General features: G+C 36.3%; 2 protein-coding genes across 4 annotated transcripts in view; both read right to left on the bottom strand.

Moving 5' to 3' along the window:
- Positions 1 to 9: 9 nt before the first annotated feature.
- Positions 10 to 15,831, bottom strand: LOC120481675 (integrin alpha-2). Its single transcript, XM_039675441.2, has 30 exons — positions 15,577 to 15,831; positions 13,459 to 13,585; positions 13,041 to 13,147; positions 12,444 to 12,535; positions 12,207 to 12,321; positions 11,978 to 12,105; positions 11,745 to 11,893; positions 11,462 to 11,612; positions 10,614 to 10,767; positions 10,428 to 10,501; positions 10,188 to 10,326; positions 9,600 to 9,745; positions 9,367 to 9,510; positions 9,061 to 9,264; positions 8,310 to 8,440; positions 8,061 to 8,224; positions 7,824 to 7,972; positions 7,583 to 7,693; positions 7,414 to 7,496; positions 5,638 to 5,779; positions 5,455 to 5,544; positions 5,283 to 5,359; positions 5,113 to 5,196; positions 4,573 to 4,675; positions 4,347 to 4,457; positions 4,105 to 4,212; positions 2,744 to 2,857; positions 2,578 to 2,667; positions 1,954 to 2,070; positions 10 to 832 (listed from the first exon to the last, which is right to left on the bottom strand). The coding sequence occupies exons 1-30, from the start codon at positions 15,671 to 15,673 to the stop codon at positions 743 to 745; spliced, it is 3,591 nt and encodes a 1,196-aa protein (XP_039531375.2). The 5' UTR covers positions 15,674 to 15,831; the 3' UTR covers positions 10 to 742.
- A 2,440-nt stretch (positions 15,832 to 18,271) lies between these two features.
- Positions 18,272 to 21,938, bottom strand: part of itga1 (integrin, alpha 1) — a 46,092-nt gene continuing 42,425 nt past the window's right edge. For all 3 annotated transcript variants that reach the window (XM_039675443.2, XM_089126174.1, XM_089126175.1), the window contains 2 exons: positions 20,313 to 20,426; positions 18,272 to 20,206 (listed from right to left, as the gene is read on the bottom strand). In XM_039675443.2, coding sequence (XP_039531377.2) covers positions 20,144 to 20,206; positions 20,313 to 20,426 — 177 coding nt within the window. In that variant the 3' untranslated portion in view covers positions 18,272 to 20,143. The remainder of the gene's footprint in view (positions 20,207 to 20,312; positions 20,427 to 21,938) is intronic.

Below are 21,938 nucleotides of genomic sequence, written 5' to 3'. Positions count from 1 at the left end.
GATGAAACGCCAACTTTATGGTTTTATTAAGTGAAGGAAGGCTGTAGACCATCTTAGAGACTCTTTGAGACCACTACTGAACAATACGAGTGTAATAAAACCATAACAATGCGCATCAATCTCTTTAAAATATGCTAAGTATGTTGAAATAGCCAGAAGGAAGAGTAAAAGGGAAGATCATGCCCAAACAAAAAACAAGGATTAATCCAAGAACATAATTTAATCTGCCCCTGGGGCTTGAATAGTCACAGCAAGAGTCATTCATAATAAGTATTTCACACATAACACGTGTCATCGTATGTGAGTTCGTGCCATGAGCGAGTTAAACGTCTCAGAAACAGTGGTCTGAAACTAAAACAGCAGGACGTTAGTGACAATTGACAAACTTCAAATGATGTAAAGACTTGTTTTTGATATGCTTTAACTGAGAACCATAAACATACTGAAGCAAGTTAGAACGAGACAGGAACTGACAGAGGCATCTCACCCAACCCCCTCTATTATTAAGAAGACACATCACAGCCTTCATGCAAGTACAAACTCATTTGTCCACGCTTGAGAACGGAGCACAACTGAGCAAGGCCAAGGAGCGATTAAGTCCAACAGTTGTGACTCGTGAGATGCTTTAAAATACAGTGATATTATCAGAACCGAGACCTCCAGCAGGACCCGAATTTCAGCAAACTGAATATCAGTTATTTATCTGTACATTTCGAGGTGACATCATTGTCATGTGTCCTGTTCATGCTGGATTCTCACACAGACCCTCTTGTTCTGCCTGGTCCTGACCATTCCCTGTCTGTGGCAAGCGCTTTCTCTTGAAGAAGCCAACCTGGTGGGAAATCAGGATAATATTAGATGACGTAATTAATCACAATCTGTAATTAATTGTGATTAATCACACCTAACATTAAAGCTACACTGTGTAACTCTTTCAGTTCGTGAGTGTATTATATGCCATTGAAAATACATACGGGTAAGGGGTTCTAATGTCGGTCGCCATGTTGATCCTCCATCTTGAAAATACATTAGCCAAAAAGGGACATACCCGTTAATTCAAGCTTCGCCTTTCGCGTTTACGTTTGAGTTAACACTCATGGACGAGGTCGAACTGGAAGCCATGTTAATCTTGGACTACATTGACCACCGTAGGAGTTAAAACGAAATCGGAATTGAGAGGAACAGAAACTAATATTCGCTGGATCATCATATACCTTTTCACCACTAGATGGGGGTAAAAATCACACAGTGTAGCTTTAACGTTTTTATTATATTTTTATATTGTAATAGTTTTACATTGAATTTTCAAAATATTGTAGAAACAACTTAAAAACGGTATACTTTAAATATTTTTTAATGGGATCTTTTTTTACCAAGCACTATGAATCACTGATATCAAACTGATGTCTCTATGGATTTTTTCCCTCAATTTTAACCACTAATTACAGCTATTCAACATTAATAGCTATCAATTTGAAAACTTAATAGGCTTTGAAAAACAAAAACAAATCTTCACATAAAAATTGTAATAAATGTAATAAAATTATTTTTTCTAGCCCAGTCGTCACTGAATAAATTATAGATTTAATACTGATTAATCCTTGTTAAAGCTACAAAAGTTATTCAGTCAAGAGCAGTGAGTGATTTTTTTTTTTGTTCTTTGAATAATATTAATCACAGACAGCAGCAGGTTTATTAGGCTGCCGTCACTTTAAGAGCTACTCTTTACGCTCCTTTAACACTTTTTAACTATAAGACTTTGCTTATGAGAATACTCGACAAAACGGGAATTTTGACAAAGGATGCTGTTTTAAATATTAAATAATAAACGAGTTAAACCAAAATCATTTTGACATCTCTTATTATATTATATTATTAGAAAGCATTTTACTTTGTAAAATTACAGTGCAGTCGTAAAGTAGTTCATGCTAAAACAAAGAGCACATACAGTACCTTCCATAGAATCACTGTGGCGAGAACAAACAGGAGGAGTCCGCCAATGACACTTCCTATGATAACACCAATAGGAATATCTCCAATCGCTCCTTCTTTACTGACTGTAATTTTTATCTGCAGCGGAGTCAGGAAAGATTAGATAAAGCATATCAATGAAGGCAATACCACTGTATGGGTTTAACCTTGGAATATATGATATACTATTCAAAAGTAAATAATTAAAGAAATTAATGCTTTTATTCAGCAAGGATGTATTAAATTGATAAAAAGGGACAGTAAAGACATTTATAATGTTTCTGCCTCAAATAAATGATTTTTTTTATCAATGTTTCCGCAAAAACCACACACACATACATTACATATTTCACAATGGGGTATCAAAGTAAACTCTGAAACATGTCTGAACTTCTGCTTCTTAAGTATAATGTTTTAAAGAACAACAAATGTGCAGATTAAAACAAGCATATACTGTAGTAAACCAATTTCACCATTAGTTCTGCAATTGAACAGAACGGCTGGTGGTCAACCAGCAGGATGCATACTGAAACCAACCTTAAAAAGCAACAACTCTTTTCAGAAGTGTTGATCATTGCTCAAACAACTGAAAGAAAGGGAACTGACCTGTTGTTGTTTGTGTGTGACGACTATGAGATCAGGCTGAGATGTTTCTATTTCAGAGCTTCCAGCCACTAGAACAGTCTGAAAATCCGCCTAGAAGAAGATAAACATGAGTGTAAACTGAAGTATCTGCTATCGGACATAATAAAACACTTCAAAAGACACTTACAAAGGCAAAAGTGCCGTTCCAGATCCTTGCGGTTATGTTTACAAAGTAGCTGGTTTTCATCTCCAGATCTTCGAGGACACAAGTCATGGGTTCACATTTTGCCGCCTTGCAATTCTGAAAATGTATGTTACACAAGTTTGGGTTCAGTAAGATATTTCAATGTTTTTGAAAGAAGTCTCTTACAGTTTTTCTCGATTGTTTACACACATTTTCTGGTACTTGAGACACAATGACCACAACATGTAACTCATTCACCAACCCCCTGAGCCAATTCTACTGAACTACAAGCACAATTCCTGCTTTACACTCAAATTGCAGTTCTAAAACACACGTTTTTCAAAACACTACACACAAGTTCTCTGCATTTGGCACAGTTTTCATGCAGAAAATCTCTTCTTTTCATGAGGAACACACTGCCATTCAAATATTCACACTGACTCGTCACATGGGCAAACACCCGTCACACAGTTTTACAATTAGTGATCAGAGCTTTAGCATAAAATACCAAAACCAAAGAGAGGATGCAGCATAGATTTTTTTTCTTTCTTTTTTTACTGTAACAGCATAAGAAATTCTGTTGTTTTGTATGTAGACCACTGTATGTGCAACTGTGTGTTGGTTGGGGTGTACAAAATGTGGGATCTATCTCCCATTGATTTTGTGGGAAAAATAAAATATATTTGTTACCGTGTATTTGTGTGTTCTGTCTAAAAAGCAATATTCTCAAATATTTTACAACACACTTATGTATGTAATGTCTGTAGTAAGTGTAACACTGAACAAAAAAGGCCTAAGTCATTATGATGAATGGAGAAGAAGTGTTTTCCATTCATCATAGTGTTTTCCATTGAGCACATCAGTGTTCAACTGGTTCTTATAAATGTCTATTCATATGATGGTTTGTGTGTGTCATTTGAAAACAAAACACCATTTTGAGAAGAAATAACATTGTTTTGAATGTAAAGTTTCATTTTGCAGGAGAATTGAGGGGTTTTGCCAATTGTGTGAGTGTTTTTAGATTTGTGTGTAGAGTTCTGAGAATATGAGGCATTCTTTCAGAAAATGTGTGTAAACAATCGAGAAAAACTGTATACTCACCGAGGTTGCTTTTGATTCAAAACTACAGTAATATTGTGATTTTGTTTGGCAATTTAAAATAACTGTTTTCTATTTGAATATATATTAAAATGTGATTTATTCCTGTGATCAAAGCAGTATTTTCAGCATCATTACTCCAGTGTTCAGTGTCACATGATCCTTCAGAAATCAGTCTGATATGCTGACACCAAACTTGTAAAATGTATTGTATGTGCTGATTGTGCATAAAGGCCTATGTTGCACTCTGTAAATCACATACTGACCAGTTCTGTTGTCCCTCTAAAGCTCAGTTTAGCGAAGCTGGCAGTGTAGGGTTTCTCTCTGATGTTTAACGGGTCAATCAGAGCTCTGTCACACCGCACATTTACAACCTGTGTATCAGAAACATAGCTTAAATGATCAATTTCATTTTGATACAGCATAATGTGCAGTGAAACACTTTATTTGTAGGAACTGCTCTGCAAAACTATAGAAGCTACACTTTTGAATGGAGCGTTAAACTTACAGGTGCTGTTTCGACTGAAGTCACATATAGTAAATGGTTTCCAGCCTTTGTGCTGGTGGGGAGCGAGACTGTCAGACGAGCCTGATTGATTGGGAAGGTTCCAGTTGAAACCTGCAGAAAGACATGCTGAAAATAGCTACTGCAATCGCATATTTCACATTGCAAACACTAGGGGGAACTTTGGACATATTAGTGTGATATTACATTTTTAATTGTTTTGACTCACTCGTAATGTTATGTTGAATTCTGGGCCGATGTCATTGAAATCTGAGACTGTGTGTTTGACTTGATCCTCGGCACCAATGACGCAATAATCCAAGCTTATGTCTCTAGAAAAATAATTGTAAAGATTTATTTTTCAAATACAAGAAAAAAAAAATATATATATATATATATATATATATATATAGCCCATTCTCATCCCAAGGCGTCATATACAACTCTTTTGCAAAAGCGTAAACATCCAACGCACATGGCACCCTTTAGCGTCAAATGAGATGCAGATATATGGGGCAGAAGGCCTAATAAGGCGCCTCCTAGTGGTATAACCCTAACCCTACCCCATACCTAAACCTACCATAACCGAAGCATCTCATTTGACATTAAAGGGTGCCATGTGCATTGGATGATTACGCTTTTGTAAAAGTGTTGTATATGATGCCTTGGGATGAGAATGAGTTGTATATATACAACATATATATATAAGTTGTGTATATACACTTTAACATTATGATCTGATTTAAAGCATCATAACATTAGTCCTGACCTGGTGAGGATGATTTCGGAATCATACTGGACTGGGATGGATAAAGAGACCTTGTTATCAGATGTCACTTCCTCCTTACTGTCACTGGAAAATATTATGCAGGGTTATTCACAGGCCAAACAAACAGATGTACAAAAGTTCAAACAGAACTATTTAAGTAGTGTCTTTACCTTTGCACTTCAAAGTTTACAACAGCATTTTTGTTTAGTTGATTCAGGTTGAAATCAAAATTGATCTCGTATGTTGCCTAATGAGACAAAATGGAATTATTAAAGAAAACAAATTCATGTTATATGGGCACTTTCCATAGATTTTTATACAGTACACACACACTTCTCTTACCGTCTGGTCAGGCGCCAGGAATGGGTACCCAACATTGCAGTCAAGTGAGCCTGTTTTTGAAGTGCATTTCACCTCAGTGTTATCATCACCCTGCAAACACGAGGAAGAAAGTTCACAGATGCAATTTCTGTTACACAAAGCAGAGACGATTTATTATGTCAAAGCATAAAATGGTGCCCATACAGGGGGTGTGATAGAGGCGTAGAATAGGTTGCTGGAGAAGTTAGCAGACACTCTTGTGTTGTATGCATTTTCCTTCCTGTTCGTTACTGTCACAATGAAGGAGAGTCTTCTTCTGTCAGGGCTGACAACAAATGAAGATGAGCTGCAAAACACAAAAGTCTGTCAGGATTCTGTTTTTTTGATAGAACATTGCACATAGCCATGGGGATATAAATTTTTATTTTCAGTTAACTCCTGGAAAGATCACTTTATTTATCATCTTGGCAGAGATTCCCAAACATTTTTGCAGCCGAACCCATTTGAGCCTAAATAATTACTTGGAGCATCCCCAGAAAATATCATTCAAATATCTTTAGGAAAAGTTTTATTTTGATTCTTTTTATTCTTAGATTATTATTTTATTACTTAGGTATTAGCTTTTTATCAACTAACAAACCAGTGGAAATATGAATTAAATATAAATATATATTGAATGAAATATGAACAACATTTCAGTCTGGGACAGAGTTTTACAGAGTTTTACTTTTTGAGTTTTACAGATTTCTTTTCTGATTTCTTTTTTTCTGATTAAGTGTTATTTTAGTTTTTCTGTTGTCTTTTTCATTTTAGTTTAAGCTTTAGTAATGTGGTTGCTTTTATCATTTTGATTAGTTTTAAAAATTCCAGTCAGTTGCCATTTCTAATTTTCATTTAAGTTTATTAAGTTTAAGTTTTTCAGTTATTATTATTATTTTTTTTATTCAATTAACAAAAACAATTTTGATTAGTTTTACTTTAATAGTAATAAAAACACTGGTCCATATTTTAATTTGTATATTTCTACCCTATATTCTGTATATATATATATCAACCCAAATTTGGGTAAAATATGGACAAACACAAATGTTTGGTAACTAAAAAATGTACAGTTGAAAGTGAAAGCTGAAGTTAGTTTAAAATTTTAAATTACATATTTAACCAACGCGTTCTCATCCCAAAGCGCCATATAGGACGCTTTTGCAAAAGCGTAAATATCCAACGCACATGGCACCCTTTAACGTCTAATGAGACGCTTCGGTTAATGGTTAAGTTTAGGTATGGTGTAGGGTAAGGGTTAGACCACTAGGGGGCGCCTTCTGCCCAAATATATCTGCGTCTCATTTCACGTTAAAGGGTGCCATGTGCGTTGGATATTTACGCTTTTGCAAAAGCGTCTTATATGGCGCTTTGGGATGAGAACGGGCTCATTTAACCCAAGATTTTGGTCCATATTTGACCCAAATTTGGGTTAAAACAACCCAGCATTGTTTGTGTGTATATATATATATATATATATATATACAGGGATATACTTTAAACTATACATATAAACAGGGATTGAAACGACATGATTATATCACCCACGACAAGGTGAATTTACTATAAATGACGTCTTGGGACGTCTTTTGACCATACGTCAACATCCGCCTTTTTAGGGTACCCTTAAACGTCGGTTAGATGACGTTATCCGATCCTAACCTTACCCCAGACCTAAACCTACCCCTAAACCTAACCCGTCATCTAGCCGACGCTAAAGGTAAAGCGTCAGTTGTATGACGGCCCGGGATCGTCATATAACGTTTAAGGGTACCCTAAAAAGGCGGATGTTGACGTATGGTCAAAAGACGTCCCAAGACGTCAGTTATATGACTTCTTGGGATGAGACTGTGTTAGATTTTAATGAATTTACATTTTTAGGTGAACTATCCTTTTTAGCAGTTTATCGACACTGACCCTTTAAAATATATTATAGGTTACCTTGGTACATCAACAGCTTTCACAGTCAGCTTCAGGTCACAAGTACATTTATCATCAGAGCCACAATCCTTTTCAAAAGGGACCTGAGCAAAAAGAAATGCATTTTTGTCAAAGTTTAAAAACTTTGAAACAATTGAAATACTTAATTGAATTCAGGAGGCAATCTTACAAAAAAATCCCATGCTTTGGGCTGAAATGCATCTATTGCAGGGCCGTTTTCTGGATCCTGTGGACTGATGTCGACTCGCAAAGCAACTGGACTCGCAAAATCAGGGGTCTCCTATTACACCATGAAAACAACCATGTACAATGATCATTCAAGCACATAAGCACTTAATAAATAAAACAAAGCTGAGTGAGCACTGTTATAATAAACAGCATAAGGCCTGTGGTAACTGGCAAAAACTCACCTGGACATAGACTTTATGATCTACGCAGGTTTGTGTTTCAGAGACGCTGACAGCTTTCTGGAGGACACGCTCTGAGTTGTCAAACTGGGCTCTTGAAGTGGCTCTTGATGACTGCAGGTCAGCGTCAAGGGTCAGGTTGTACTTGATATCTAAAGAACAGTGATTTTATTCACTTTCATGGAGATTTTTAGAGAAATTAACATGCGTGATGTGATACAAAACACAACACGACCTTACCTACTTGATCCACTAATGTAGTGGGTCTGATTGTTGATCTGAAACAGACTTTGGCAGTAACACATGCCACCATTCTTCCCCCGAAAATGCAAGTTTTACTCAGAATGCTGATCTTCTCTGGGTTGAAGGAGACCGTTGTTGTGATAACTGCAACTCCCCTTGACCTGAGATCAGAAAAAATACTCTAAAAACATCACAATTTCAGTAAATGATTTACTAGATCTTTAACAACTACACTGAGTCCCTCACCAGAGCTGCACTACATTCCCATCTCCTCCGACCGAAATATCAGGGATTGAGTCATTGTTCATATCTTTACGGCCATCTAAAGAGCGTCCGAAGAACCGAAGCGCCAGGTCCAGTTTGGATCCAAGAATTTTCTGCACAAAATAAAAAGACTAAAGGTCAGTGTCAAATAAAAATGCTCATAAAAATAAGTAAAAAAGAGGAGCTTTAAATATTTATATACAGTAAATACTTATTATAAGTGTGATCTTTGTATTTGCATCAGAGCAGAGTAGACCAATCACAATAGACTGGGCGACCGACCAATCACAGGAAACTAGACTTGGCATATTCATTGAACAACATACTAAATGAGGCAAGGGTGTAGAGTTACATTAAAGCTATTTTAAGGCATAAAGAAAAGGTTTAAATATGTCATTTTGGTGATCAAAGATGAGTTTTAGGGATTAAATGATTGACTAAAGTGGGATTTTAAAATATATTATCATAAATTCAATTATATTATAAGGTTAAAATATTATTTTACTAAGAAATTATAACAAAAGAATATTAAGGTTTTCATCAGTTATGGAGTGCTGCAAGGATCTGTGTTAGGCCCCCTGATATTTTCAATATATATCCTGTTTCCACTGTTGTGACGATGGTACTTTTAAGAATAAGGTTTTCATGGCTGGTCAACAACTTAACCAGCCACACTTCCACTCATACTGGTAATTTCAGCAGGAATATTAAAAGAAAAATTAGTGCGTTCTACCTGTGAGCTCTGTTTTCTGATGGTCTTTCCATCTCCATAGTAGATGTAAATGGCACCATGGCCATTGCCTTCCAACGGGGCACCAACCACTACGTCACTGAAGCCGTCCAGGTTCAGATCTGGGACGACAGTGATGGCCGTCCCAAACCGAGCATTCTCAAATGCGGAGGGTCCCTCTAAACTGCCCTGGTTGCTTAAGATGCCCTAAGAATACACAAGGCAAGAAATGGACAATATTTTTAGGATATAGCCTACTTTGAGTGTAGATGATAATTATCTGTGCATGGAAAAGCAAATCTTTGTCACCTTGGTAATGGTGAACAGGTAGACTCGTCCTGTCTCGAACTTCTCCTCGCTCATGTACATCGGAGCTCCAACCAGCAGCAGATCAGTCACTCCATCAGTGTTCACATCAACGGGACAGAGAACGCTGCCAAAATAAGACCCGATCTGCAAACACACACCACAATTACACTTACACAACACAGGACTTTACTGTCTGATGAAACTCAAGGTCATTAAGGGTCAATGTACTGTACCTGATCTCCTTTTTGTGAATCTATGACCACAGGTTGTCTGTGGCTGTCAATGATGTAAACTATAACCTGTCCTCTATGAACGGCACGAGGAGCCCCGGCCACATAAAACTCAGACGAGCCGTCAGTCACAGAGCTCACAGAGTAGCCTGGATATATGACAGGGGGAATAAGCAAAAAATGAGAAGAATCCATCTAAAATACTCAATATGTTATATGGTATGTATCGTATGGAGTAAAATGTTTTTGACAGAAGTCTCTTCTGTTTACCAAGAATACAGTAGAATTAAAGTTATATTGTAAAATAATATTACTATTTAAAATAACTGTTTTCTAATATGTTAAAATTAAATGTATTCCTGTGATCAAAGCTGAATCTACTGTACAGCATCTTTACTCCAGTAAAAAGAACCTTTATTTTAAATATTCTATAGCATTATGTCTTTACCATTTGTATCAATTTAATGTGTCCTTGCCGAATAAAAGTGTACAATTAAATTTTTGTATTTTTTATAATCCAATAGCATAGACGTGATTATAAATATAGGCCTACATGACAAGTATATTAGCTTTTGGTAATAAAAAAATCACCGAGTAATGAGCTGTGGTTTCTGTCATCCAGGGTTTTCTCAAAAGCATTTTTGAGGAAAACGTTGGATTTTCCAGCTGTTTGATGGACGACGGTCCCGGTCCATCCATACGCTCCAACCGCACCCAGCATGATCTCATCCTGTGGAATAACACATTTTCTGTGAATCAGTATGGTACATTAGAGATGTGTTCAACTGCTCCATCAGATACATGATGTGTGTGTTGAAAGACTATTGCCACCTTTTTATTGGTCTGATGTGCGCTGAATCCAACTTGGGACATCTCCATTTTAAATTCTTGACCTTGACCGGTGCCTTAAATGAAACAAAACAAAATATTCATATGCTTATTCTGATTTAAAGCTGTACAGTAAGTGTGACCTGTTTTCACTGGATAAAAAAACATGTTTGTGAATGCAAGATTTACCTTCAATGTTAAAGATCCTTTCCCCCAGAGATCCCGCGATATTGATTAGAGCTTCCTCTGATGACACATTGAACATGTAGTTCTCTGTTGGGGTGCTAGCGATCAATTCAATCTCCTCGATGAACTTTTGAATATTGGCACCTTCCTTGAGGATCTGTGTGAATTCATTAATGAGACTTTTACACCAAACGCATTCATTATTTTGTTTGTTTTGTTGTCCAGTTACAAAAGATGTAAGCAACCTTAAAACAATATGAAATACATTTAATTAAAGACATATTATAAAAATTAAAAACTATACAATTAGATGAAATTCGCAAACATAGCCTATTTTCATCAATATGATTTCCTTTTTTGGTAATGAATCTCACTATTCATTTTACCTAATGTTCTTCATTTGACCAGATTTCATACAGTACCATAGATAAAAATATAATAGTCAACATTAAAAACGTTTCATAAAACTTTACTTGAAGGAGAAATACTAAAGTAATTTCATAAAATTATGCATAAGTGACTAACCCTTAACTAAACCCTAACCTTAACCCAGTACATGTAGTTATATACTTATTACTGATTAATTACATTGTAACAACATCACATTAAAATAAAGGGTTACAATTTTAATATTAATATTAATATTAACATTAATTATCATTATGGTCCCAATATATAGGGTTAGGGCAGGATTAGGATTTGGTTGAGGGTTAGTTGCATGTAATCATGCATAATTTACTGTTATTACTATGGTAAGTATATGTAACAAGGACACTGTAAAATAAAGTGTTACCAAATATATATTTTTTTACATGAATGTGAAGCTTTTTTCATTCTGATCTCTCACTTACAGCAATGCCAAAGCGAATGATGCCATCTCGGTCAAACCTCTCAATGACCTCTTGACCTTTATGACCATCAGCAGATTCTCCATCCGTCACCACTACCAACACCTTAGTGGCCCCTGTACGCCCACCGTTTTCTGGTAGGAAAGCTTTTTGTCTGAAACACAAACCACCACAAACGTCTATATTTTTACATACAATAAATAAAGCAAATAACTAAATTAAATAAAAAATAATGCTAAAAGAACAAAATTCAATTCAATTCAATTCAAATAAAAAAAAATGGTACCTGGCATTGTCAAGTGCGTCAAAAGTGTTGGTTACTATTCCAGTTTTTTGGGTAATAGCCAAAGCCGCCGAAAGAACTTTTTCTTTATTCTGGTCAGAACTAAAATTATAAAGAAATGACAAGTCCTCTGAATACTGCATAATACTGACCTAAAAAAACAAAATCCAAATTAAATCACATCACATAAATCAAAGACAAAATTGAATCAGGATAAGCTGCATAACAATACTCACTCGAGTATTATCTGGTCCGATATCAAGATTTTCCAAAAGGTGGGAGAGAAAGCGTATAACGTCACCCCACGGATATATACTGTTTGATCCATCCAAAACAATGGCAACATCCATTGGCCCTCCACAAGCTGAAAGAGAAATTCAGATTTAGAAGATTAAGAATGACTAATTTACCCAAGAAACATGTATTTTGTAACTTTCTGGCTGTAAAAACTAAGCTGTGGGCTACTTTGAAGGGCAGGAGAGAAGGCCGGCTGGAGTGTAAACCGAGGGCTCAGTTCAGCACAGACTCCCGGGTAGAAGTACTGACTGCCACAGCGCTGAGCCCACAGAGGACCACAGGTCTGAAACACAAGCATTTATTCTAACATACAGTTTAATCCATAAAAGAGTGTCTGCAATATGACAAGGATTGAATGAATGCTTTTAAAGAAGATTCTGGTGACACAGTACTATCACATCATACCATAAATCTGTTAGGTTTAGCTGTTGGAGTGAGAGTCAGACCCAGACTCATGTTGATGTTGATGCTCTGCACACCATCTATGCTGACAGAGTCTGCGAAGACACACATGTTTTGGGAAAAATCTAAATCCTATTGGTTATATTTTAAAGTCGACAGGAAATCAAAGACAATTCATGTTTTTTTTAATGGAATATTATACAATTTCCTCTTGCAGCATCATCTCTTCTCTTATGCTTACTGGAGTGAGGGCGGGGCAACCTGTCCCTTCCATGAGATTGACCAATAGCAAACCACAACCATCTTCCCCATGGAGAAAATCAAGTCCAGCTCTACATTTGTTCTTGTTTGAAAAGCTGTTTCACTCTGATATACTTCACAGTAGAGAAGAAAAGACTATCGCAACTTATGTTTCATTCTGACTTTTCCAGTTCCTTACAAAAAAGTACTGTTGTCTGTTTCAGATAGCAATACAATGGATAGGCTATATGCATTATGCATTTGCATGGTACTCCATGGTATTTTTATCGAACATAACCAGAGCCCATAATAGCACTTATTTGTAAGTGTGTTATTATTTTAAAATAAAGAGAAATTTACCTTGAAGGTTTAGTTTCTGGCATCTGGTTGAACCACCAGTGTCACACTTATAGAGGTCTCCTTTTCTATCCTGAGGGTATCCGCTCCAGGGAGAACCTACCAGCAGCCTGAGGACCAATAACACGCAATCAAACAGATAATGCAAACAAAATTTGCACAAAGAATTATTAAATTAAACTTGGCAGAGATTTTCCTCAACTAAAGCAATGACACAAAATCTCCCTTCAAGCAAGAAAAAAAGACAATTCCTGTTCCTGACTGGCATTAGTCAGTTAAAAGGTTGTCTAATTTTTCCCACTGTAATCTGTGACTATGTCTCAATGCATTAGTCTGACACTTCCACAATTAGACTTCAGTGTATTCTTATACATAAGAATATGTAGTGGAGAAAATCCCCAGTGTGTGTGACAGATCTTACCATTTTCCTTGATTATTGCTCAACTGGCGTACAGTGTAGCCAAACTCTTCTACCGCAGAACCTGATGAGAAAATTTTGGCACCTGCTGTTCCTACATTAAAACCCCGAGTGCGAGAAATACAGAAACCTGCAGGAAAAGTTCACATTCTCAGTGAATTAGACTGTCATTTGAGCATGATTGCTTGTTCCACAAACACATCAATATGGGACATGTGACATTGGTAAAACTTTGACGGTATATGTGTCGGTATATTTCAAACACTACAGAACCCAACCCTTATAGACTTTGCACCCTCACAACAAACTATGGGACTATGCACAAAAGTGTATTTCTTTTCCAGGAGTATGGATGGACATCAAAAGAAATAAAAAAGTAAAATAAAATATTAGAACATAAGTAAAAAAGCCTATCAATTTACTTAAATTAATTATCTTAATTGATCTAAAAATGTTTTTTTTTTCCCCAATTGCCAATTATTTATTTATTCAGACTTAAATGAAAGGCTGAATCAGAAAAAGAGAAATTATATTTCTCACTTATGTTTTATCATTGCTTACCATTTAATCATTTATATCTTAAATAGCATTTAATCAAATGTCATCATCATATCATTAATCATGTTGCTGTGTTTCTCATTACTGTCATTTTGATGAGTTTGCCATTATTATCATTTGAAATGTAGGCTTAATACTTTTATTTTATCAATCTTCATGCCTCAAATGCAGCTGTTTGACTTAGTGTTTAGATGAGGGCACGAGTCTTGTGTCCGATACAGACCACAAATGCTCTCATGTCTCAAAATAAAGTGCTAACGGATGTTACAAGTATATATCTCGCAGTGCAAGGGGCTACCAACTGTAATGACTTGTGTCTGCTTCAATGCAATATAATATGAAAAGAGGAACTATTTTACTCAGAAATATCAAAGTCATTTTTACTGTGCATTTTATGTTTCCTCTTTAAACTATTACAGTTTTTTTCGATTGCTAAACAACAGTGAGCACGACTGGAGCTAAATGTGCAAAACTCTAACTACAGTCTGCATTACCAACAGTCACCTGAGCATAACTCTTAACACACGGCTCAAAACAGGCTCAGTGTGCACAACACTATGCACAACCCTCACTGAGATAACACACACTGTCACTCAGAACACACTGAGAGGGAAAACAGTAGCATCAAACACCAATACAGAAAATACAAACTTTTCATCTTTGCAGTTTCAACAATTTCACACTTCATACAAAGTAATATTTTCTTCATAGAAAACAGTGACATTCTTTCATTTGATATTTTTTTTACATTTTTAGAACATAACAATGGAAAATTAGCAGTTTGCTTCAATAGTCTGTAGTAATTTACAGAATTACGGTAATGAGAAAAAAAGGTAGAAACTAAAAGTACATACTGTAATACTGTAACCCTGCCTCTCACAAGCATTAGGCCACAGGTTTTCATCCTTTCAGCTGAAATTGTTTGAAAGTCAGCAGTGTGTGAAAGGCACAAGGCTGAAATTGAGTCTGTTTTGAATGAGTGGTTCACAGTTTTGACAGCAGTGTGTTAGCATTTGAACAAAGTGCTGTAAATCCACAGTGTTGTGCAGGTTGTGGTTAAAGTCATGGGATAAGTGTGTAGAGTTTTGAAAACTGTGTTCAAGCAATGAAAAACGATCTAGAGTTTGGTCCACATGAACTGCTGCTGTGCAGACTGTAGTTAGAGTTTTGCACATGTAGCTCCAGTTGTGCTCCACTGTGGTTTAGCAATCGAAAAAAACTGTAATCTGGATAATGGATGAATTCATTTTACTCTTCATTTATTATGTGATTGTCTGTTGTTACGAAATAACATTTGATTTAATCATGCGACTGGATCTCCTCCATGCATCATCAAGTAAAACGTTTTATCAAGGGGAAATAAACTTAATTATCTCGTACAATTTAAGTTTATCTTTAAAAAAAAAAAGAGGTTTAGGCATTCAGTAGGAGCTTTTTCATTATCAGATTATTAACACAAAATCTGAAAATCCAAATGTAAACATGTCAGTCTCCCCAAGTGTATAAAAAAGTACAAACTATGGAGATTAGTAGTAAACATAATTTGATAAACAAAGTACTCACTCTGCAGTAATATCAGTAGTATCACAACTTTTTCCATTTTGTCCATTGCTGGAGAAATTGTTTGGTAGAAGGAGCAGATAGTGTTGCCTCCAAGCATAATGAATCAACCTGAACTCAAGCTCAGGGGAAAAATGACTATATGACAGGATATGATGTCATCAGTGCTCTGGACAGATTCAGATCTTCCTTTGATGTTGACATTAGCAGACAAAATGCAAACAACTGAAGAAATAAGGAAACTCATAGCTATCTTAAGAACAGTATATATGAAAAACACACCTTTTTTACACTTTATAACAATCCAAATGGAAAAGTGAAGAAAAGACAGAAAAAATAACAGAGATAGACTGGGGAAACCAATAAAGAGCCACAAAAACACAATTTACTCATGAAATTATGTTATAAAAAAAAAAGAGATAATTTTTTACAGGCACAGTTTTCACCTCGTCTTTGGTCTTTTCCTGCGTTCCTATTGGCTGAACTGGACTAGGCTGGGTGTGGACAGGTGGGCGGCTGATGAAGGTGAAGCACAGTAATAGTCATGCTCAAAATGAGTGATCCTATACTGCAGACCATGACTCACACACACACACACACACACACACACACACACACACAAACAATGATTAACCCAAGTCTCCGTACGGGATTTTATCTCTCTGACTGGGATGTAATTGAGGAGTTTGCCTCATGTTGCCTCATGGAAATGTTTCCCACTGACATTTCTGTTGAATTCTGCAATTGCGCTGATGCAAGACTCATAAACCACAACCTTGACATGTTGCTTATGAAATATTTCCAAAACTTGGTTTCAGATGTTATTTCAAAAGCAAATTTTTACAAACTTGTCAATGCATCTAAAATCTATAAACATGACAAATGGTTTTGACTTCACTAGATATGATCAAATGACACTTAGCAATAATTAACTTAAGCTAACCTTAGGCCTATACAGCAATTGATTTCAGTCGTTAAATTTGTTTAATTGATCGCCGGTTGGCGGCGACAGATGACCGTTTTTATGAGTGATTCATTCACTAACAGAACATAACAACTTTATCTGCGAAGAGGCGAAAGGTTCTACCTTTTCTTCACTTGGAACTATTGAACTTGAAGGATGCATATGCAATTATTATGCATATGCTCATTTTTTGCAATAGGCTATGTCATTACAATAAATAAAAACACACAAATATGTCTCTTGAAGTGTCTAAATTACAAAATAAGCATTTATTCCCCCCCCACACACATTTTCGTGAAACTGACAAACCAGTGCATACATAGAAACTTCACAGCAGAGTGTCTCACATGTGCCCAAGACCGATGGTCTCCATCTGAAAGTGAGGCTTGATTAACCTGCATATTTAAAACAACGTATATTTAAACACTTTTTTATGTGTTTGAAACATGAATACTGTAGATTGTGATGTTATATACAATAGAATCATGGTGGCATCTCATTCAATGTACAAGAAAAAAACATGGATGTGACTATGATACAAACATGACAGTTGATATTAAAGTTACAGTGGCAAATGTGAAATGGAGAAAAACAACCTTTTGAGCCACACAGCAAAAACTCTTTTCATGCCAACTTAAGAGAACAAAAAATGTTTGTTGAAATGACAATTGTATGATAAGCTGTATACTACAGATCATCAAGTCAAGTCAGTACCACATGAAAACCAAAGAAAGCCCTTGTTTTGAAACTTCATGCAGAACGCCATATTTGCCAACGTTCGAGTCAATCAAACCACCAATTTAATAAAATAAAATATATATATTTTTTTAAATTATATTCAGTACTCATATTCTAAAACAGATTTGAGAAAACTGCTCATTCTCGCTGAATGTGATAAATATTCACACTTGAGTGTTGAGCAAAATGTCCAGCATCTCTGCCACATCTAGCATTCTGCACTTACACTTTTGTGGCAAAAACGGGAGCATTAAAAACGAAATATATTAAAAACAAAATATATTTTCACTGATGGTAAACAATGGCAATATGCATACAGTAAAAACTTGCAATGTAAGTTTCACATGTTGCACATGGTTTTTACAAAGAAAAATGAAAATGGGAAGGAACTGTTTTGAGGTTTTTACACGTTGAGTTTATGGCAGACTCTGGATAGCTGTTGCAAAAATAATATGGCCAAAAAAAAACATTATATATATATATATATATATATATATATATATATATATATACATATATTAAAACAGTCATTGGCTTAATGCAAAATTTGTAAAAAGCAAAGAAATATAGAAATATTTCTTCTTTTTATTCATAGTCAGTGCATTGCAAATTCAGGCACTGCATATACACCATGCATATGTACACATGATTTTGATTTCACCCAGTCTCATGTTTTGCATTTTGCATAGGCTAATTTAACTGCACTATGTCAAGTGGTGTGCACTATGGGTTCAACTATGTCTGCTGTTTCTCAGAAACTATTTCCTCTTAGGGATCGGTATACACACACACACACACAGGTGTAATTTTTTGTTAAAATATTTCTTCTGGTCTGGCTTAATATGAAAAGGCATCTGTAAGTCAGTGAATTCAATGATCTCAAAACATTGCTCTGTCTCTGTTTCCTCTTGCTCTGTTGCTCTGACAACAGCTAAATTTACTCAACCAATGGTGTGAGTTTTCAAGCTGCAGCTTTTTTTTTTTGGGGGGGGGGGGGGGGGGGGGTTAAAAATGATCCAAAATAGATTTTTGAGAAAATACATAACCAGCCAGAAGTTTTTGGACAGTTTGTTCAAAACTATCCGCTTGCCTTAACTCAACTCAAAGCGTTATGCTTGCAATAATGTTTTTTAATTCCAGTGGTACTGTTGGATTTCCACAGGAGATTCAAGCATGTCTTTGTATCATTACGTCACATTTGTACACACACATCTGCACACACACATAAAGAAGAGTCTCAGCTAGTAGGCTATATTGTGTGTGAGGATGTCGGAGGTGGAAATTTATAGCCTTTTCTCACACCACTTGATATAATTAAACTTATCACTTTGACGGCGGATCCAGAAATGTTCAAACGACAATCACCAGTGACAACAGATTCACCCGCCGTAAAACGCAAAAGACTTCGCTCGGACTTCGGAGTGAAAAAAAGTCTGCAACCAGACCCATGCGAAAACAAGGACAATATCGGAAGGACATTACATGTACAAAGTATAATTTGCACGGTTTCGAGTGATATGATAACTTATAAGCGATTGTTAGATTTAATCAGCGCGATTTACTGCAATGTCAGAACCAGAACAAAAATGGATGTTTCTTACTAGTTCGGATGAAGTTTTTGGGTGAAAATTTTTGTTGGTTATACTTCCAAAAAAAATAATCTGTGATTCTGAATGAGCGTATCCACATCGGCGAGGTGACTGACAGCCTCACAGTCTCCTCAAACATTGTGTTCATCCACGCTGTGCCGTGTCGAAGTAAAACTTGCATAAAGTTGATAATTCCGCGAATGACTGCAATTGCAAATTTCGAACAGAGATGGCGACAAAGAGGGAAGAAGCCAGAATGAAGTTAAGGTGGGACTGTCGTCCAATACGAGAGCGTCTGGAAATCCTGTTTGAAAACAGTTATTGTTCAGTTAAGCTTTAACATTTAGTCAAGTAATTGTTTTTCTAATATTTACATATGGCAAAAAAACAAAAACAAAGTTGATGGCAGTCCAATTTTATGATTCCAGACATTCGCTGAGTCTGCAAACCATCTGGAATACCTGAGAAACACTCAAGATGCTTTCTACCTCAGAAAACATGGCAGGTATCAGACTGAATACAGATAATGCAATTATTTTGATAAAGCCATTATTCCATTATTAAAGCGATATTGGAAACAAACCTTTATATACACTTTAAGCTTTACATTTACAGTACAGGCCTTTTCCTCTTCATTCCTGAAGACAAAAAGCGTGAAAAACATCAGTGCCAAAAAATTGCTTTGTGAACAAAAAGGAATGTGCCAATATTCATAGCCCATAACACTAATAAAAAAAAAATGCTTTGAACTGAAAACTGTACAGTGATTCGTCAAAACAAGCTCTGAAAGTGAGTTATTGGAAAAGACCTCCATATTTAAACCTGCTGCCAATAAGAGTGTATGGTTCTGATTACAGGACTGTAGATAACTCTAGACGTTTCCAGGACAGGTTCCTGAGCCTTGCTATGCTGATGATGAATGCCGTAGGGGGGTTACAGATGAAGGTCCGTTGCTGGTGGGATGTTGAGTTCAGGCTATAGATGAACCTTTGATGCTTCGCTGTACAAAGCTTGACTCTCATGGTTTGGCAAAATATCCACCAATCTTGTGGAGTCTCAGAGGTTCACTTGAGTTCACATTCAGTCGAATTTTGCAGTGAACACATGAAGATGAATCAAAGTGTCAAGCAAAGCGCTGGGTTCCCTTTGGTAAACCCAAACTCTGATCTTCATATTTCCGAATGTTCCTAGAGATGGTCCTGCTATGTGATCTCGGTGACCTTGGCTAGAGGTGAAGTATGAGTTAACCTGAGGGATGGAGGCTACAGAACCCCAGGCTTCAATCGGAGTCCTTCATATCGTCCTTCATGTCTTTAACTGATTTTCTCTTGAAGAATCCAGCCTGGAGGAGAACAAACAGAGTCAACATTCAACATCATTGAGCCTTAGTACATTTGCACTGAAGATGTGCAGAGCTGAGCTAACATAAGCAAAATAGTGATGCTTACCTTCCATAAAGCGAAGATAACAAGAGCCAGTATTAAAAGTCCTATAAGAATGCTGAGGATAATAATCCATAGTGGGATTCCGCTTCGTACGTCTTTGGTGACTTGAATCTTTACCTGTAGTAAAGATGTAACACTAGTCACATTTTAAAAGCTAACATGGAGTACTAATTGCTCATTTAAAGTTGCTGTAAGAGATTTCAGCCATTTTGATATCTTAAAGTGATGGTAGATGTGACTACATTCTGAGGGCAAAATGAATCTTTCTCCTTTAAAAGTTTGTTCCATTATAGATGTTTTATTAGTGTCTGATTTGTTGTAGAGGTGTGATCACAAAATTTATTTTCCCCAGCTCGCTTAATGTTCACATTGGGATTTTAACACCTAACCTAAAGGCATGGGGATATGTTCACAACCTGATTGGTTGGCTTTTATGACATATTTCTTGACGGAACTTTCTGAACATCCAAAACAATGTTGTTCTGGGATAATGCTCTCGTTATATGTGCATAGCCAACATTTGATGGTATTTTGACCAGCTAAGAACTCGTGAAGAGCTTATAAGTAAAGGAGTCAAAACAGCGTCAGGAATCCCTCCATCACGCACACACAAATAATTTAGTGTGGGGGGGATGCGGTTCTGATGCCTGTACTGAAGTATGATGTGCAACATGAAGAGTAAAAAAAAACAGGTATGCTAGAGCATTCTGTCCTTTTTTTGGGTTACACTTGTGACATCATATTTCAGCGTCTCGGTCTGCTTGTTAGGTTGCACCAAACATGCCAAATGTGAAGACACCCTTAAAGTAGGGATGAAACAAAAACAGTGATAGATCTTCCAAATTTTGAAGTAGATCTGAGAAAAATGGATGTAGATCTATGACTGTGACTGAGCAATTTTTCCATCTAAACTCATGTTAGGTTTTTAGAGATTGATGACACAAATATTGTAGATTTAAAGTGGTTCTGCATGAGTCTCTCTCTGTTCCCCCAGGCTCCTTGTAGAACGACAGTGACAAGGAAAGTCAAATGGCTTGACTTGGTTCAATCCATGTAGTGATGTACAACGAACCATTCTTTTGAACCGGTTCTTTTTAGTGAGATCTACTAAATTGTACTGAACTCTCGAAACAGTCTTAGGCTTGAGTCAGCACAGATCTACAAGTTACTCAAACTCACTTTCTGGCATGCCACCATGAGTATATGATCCTATGATGCCGGTTTTTACACACTGAAATGAGAAGTAAGTGCCAAGGGTTTCATAAAATGTCTTTTGCTAAAAAAAAAAAAAATCAAAACCATAACAAATAAAAACTATTGGTAATATAACAGTGATCTGATGGCAATAGGTCTCGAGTCAACAGCAGTTCCCTCTCTAGCTCTCGAATCACCAGTACACTGAAACAGTTCATACTTGGACATGTCTGAACAACTGATACGGGCATGTGTAACCACATTTTAGTAGTTCACTAGAATGAGGGGTCAAAATAAAAGTTGTTTATGGTGTTCCTTCCCTGCTGCCTACAGCTCAGAACAGTGATGTGACATTTAGATCAGGTAATTGGCCGGTACATGTGTGGTTTAAAAAAAAAAAAAAAATCCCTTACAGCAATTTTAAATATAGACTGA

Source organism: Pimephales promelas, chromosome 23 (assembly GCF_988280905.1).
Source record: "Pimephales promelas chromosome 23, fPimPro1.hap1.1, whole genome shotgun sequence".
Taxonomy (NCBI): domain Eukaryota; kingdom Metazoa; phylum Chordata; class Actinopteri; order Cypriniformes; family Leuciscidae; genus Pimephales; species Pimephales promelas.
Note: the sequence above shows the minus strand (reverse complement) of the source record. Positions and strands in the feature narration are given on the sequence as shown.

Excerpts from the sequence above, each read along its gene's own strand:
- LOC120481675 (XM_039675441.2), bottom strand. The coding sequence starts at position 15,673 with ATGCTTGGAGGCAACACTATCTGCTCCTTCTACCAAACAATTTCTCCA. Across the intron at positions 9,511-9,599 it reads ATTCACAAAAAGGAGATCAG|ATCGGGTCTTATTTTGGCAG; the intron begins GTACAGTACATT and ends GTGTGTTTGCAG. Across the intron at positions 5,197-5,282 it reads GTAAACTTTGAAGTGCAAAG|TGACAGTAAGGAGGAAGTGA; the intron begins GTAAAGACACTA and ends AATATTTTCCAG.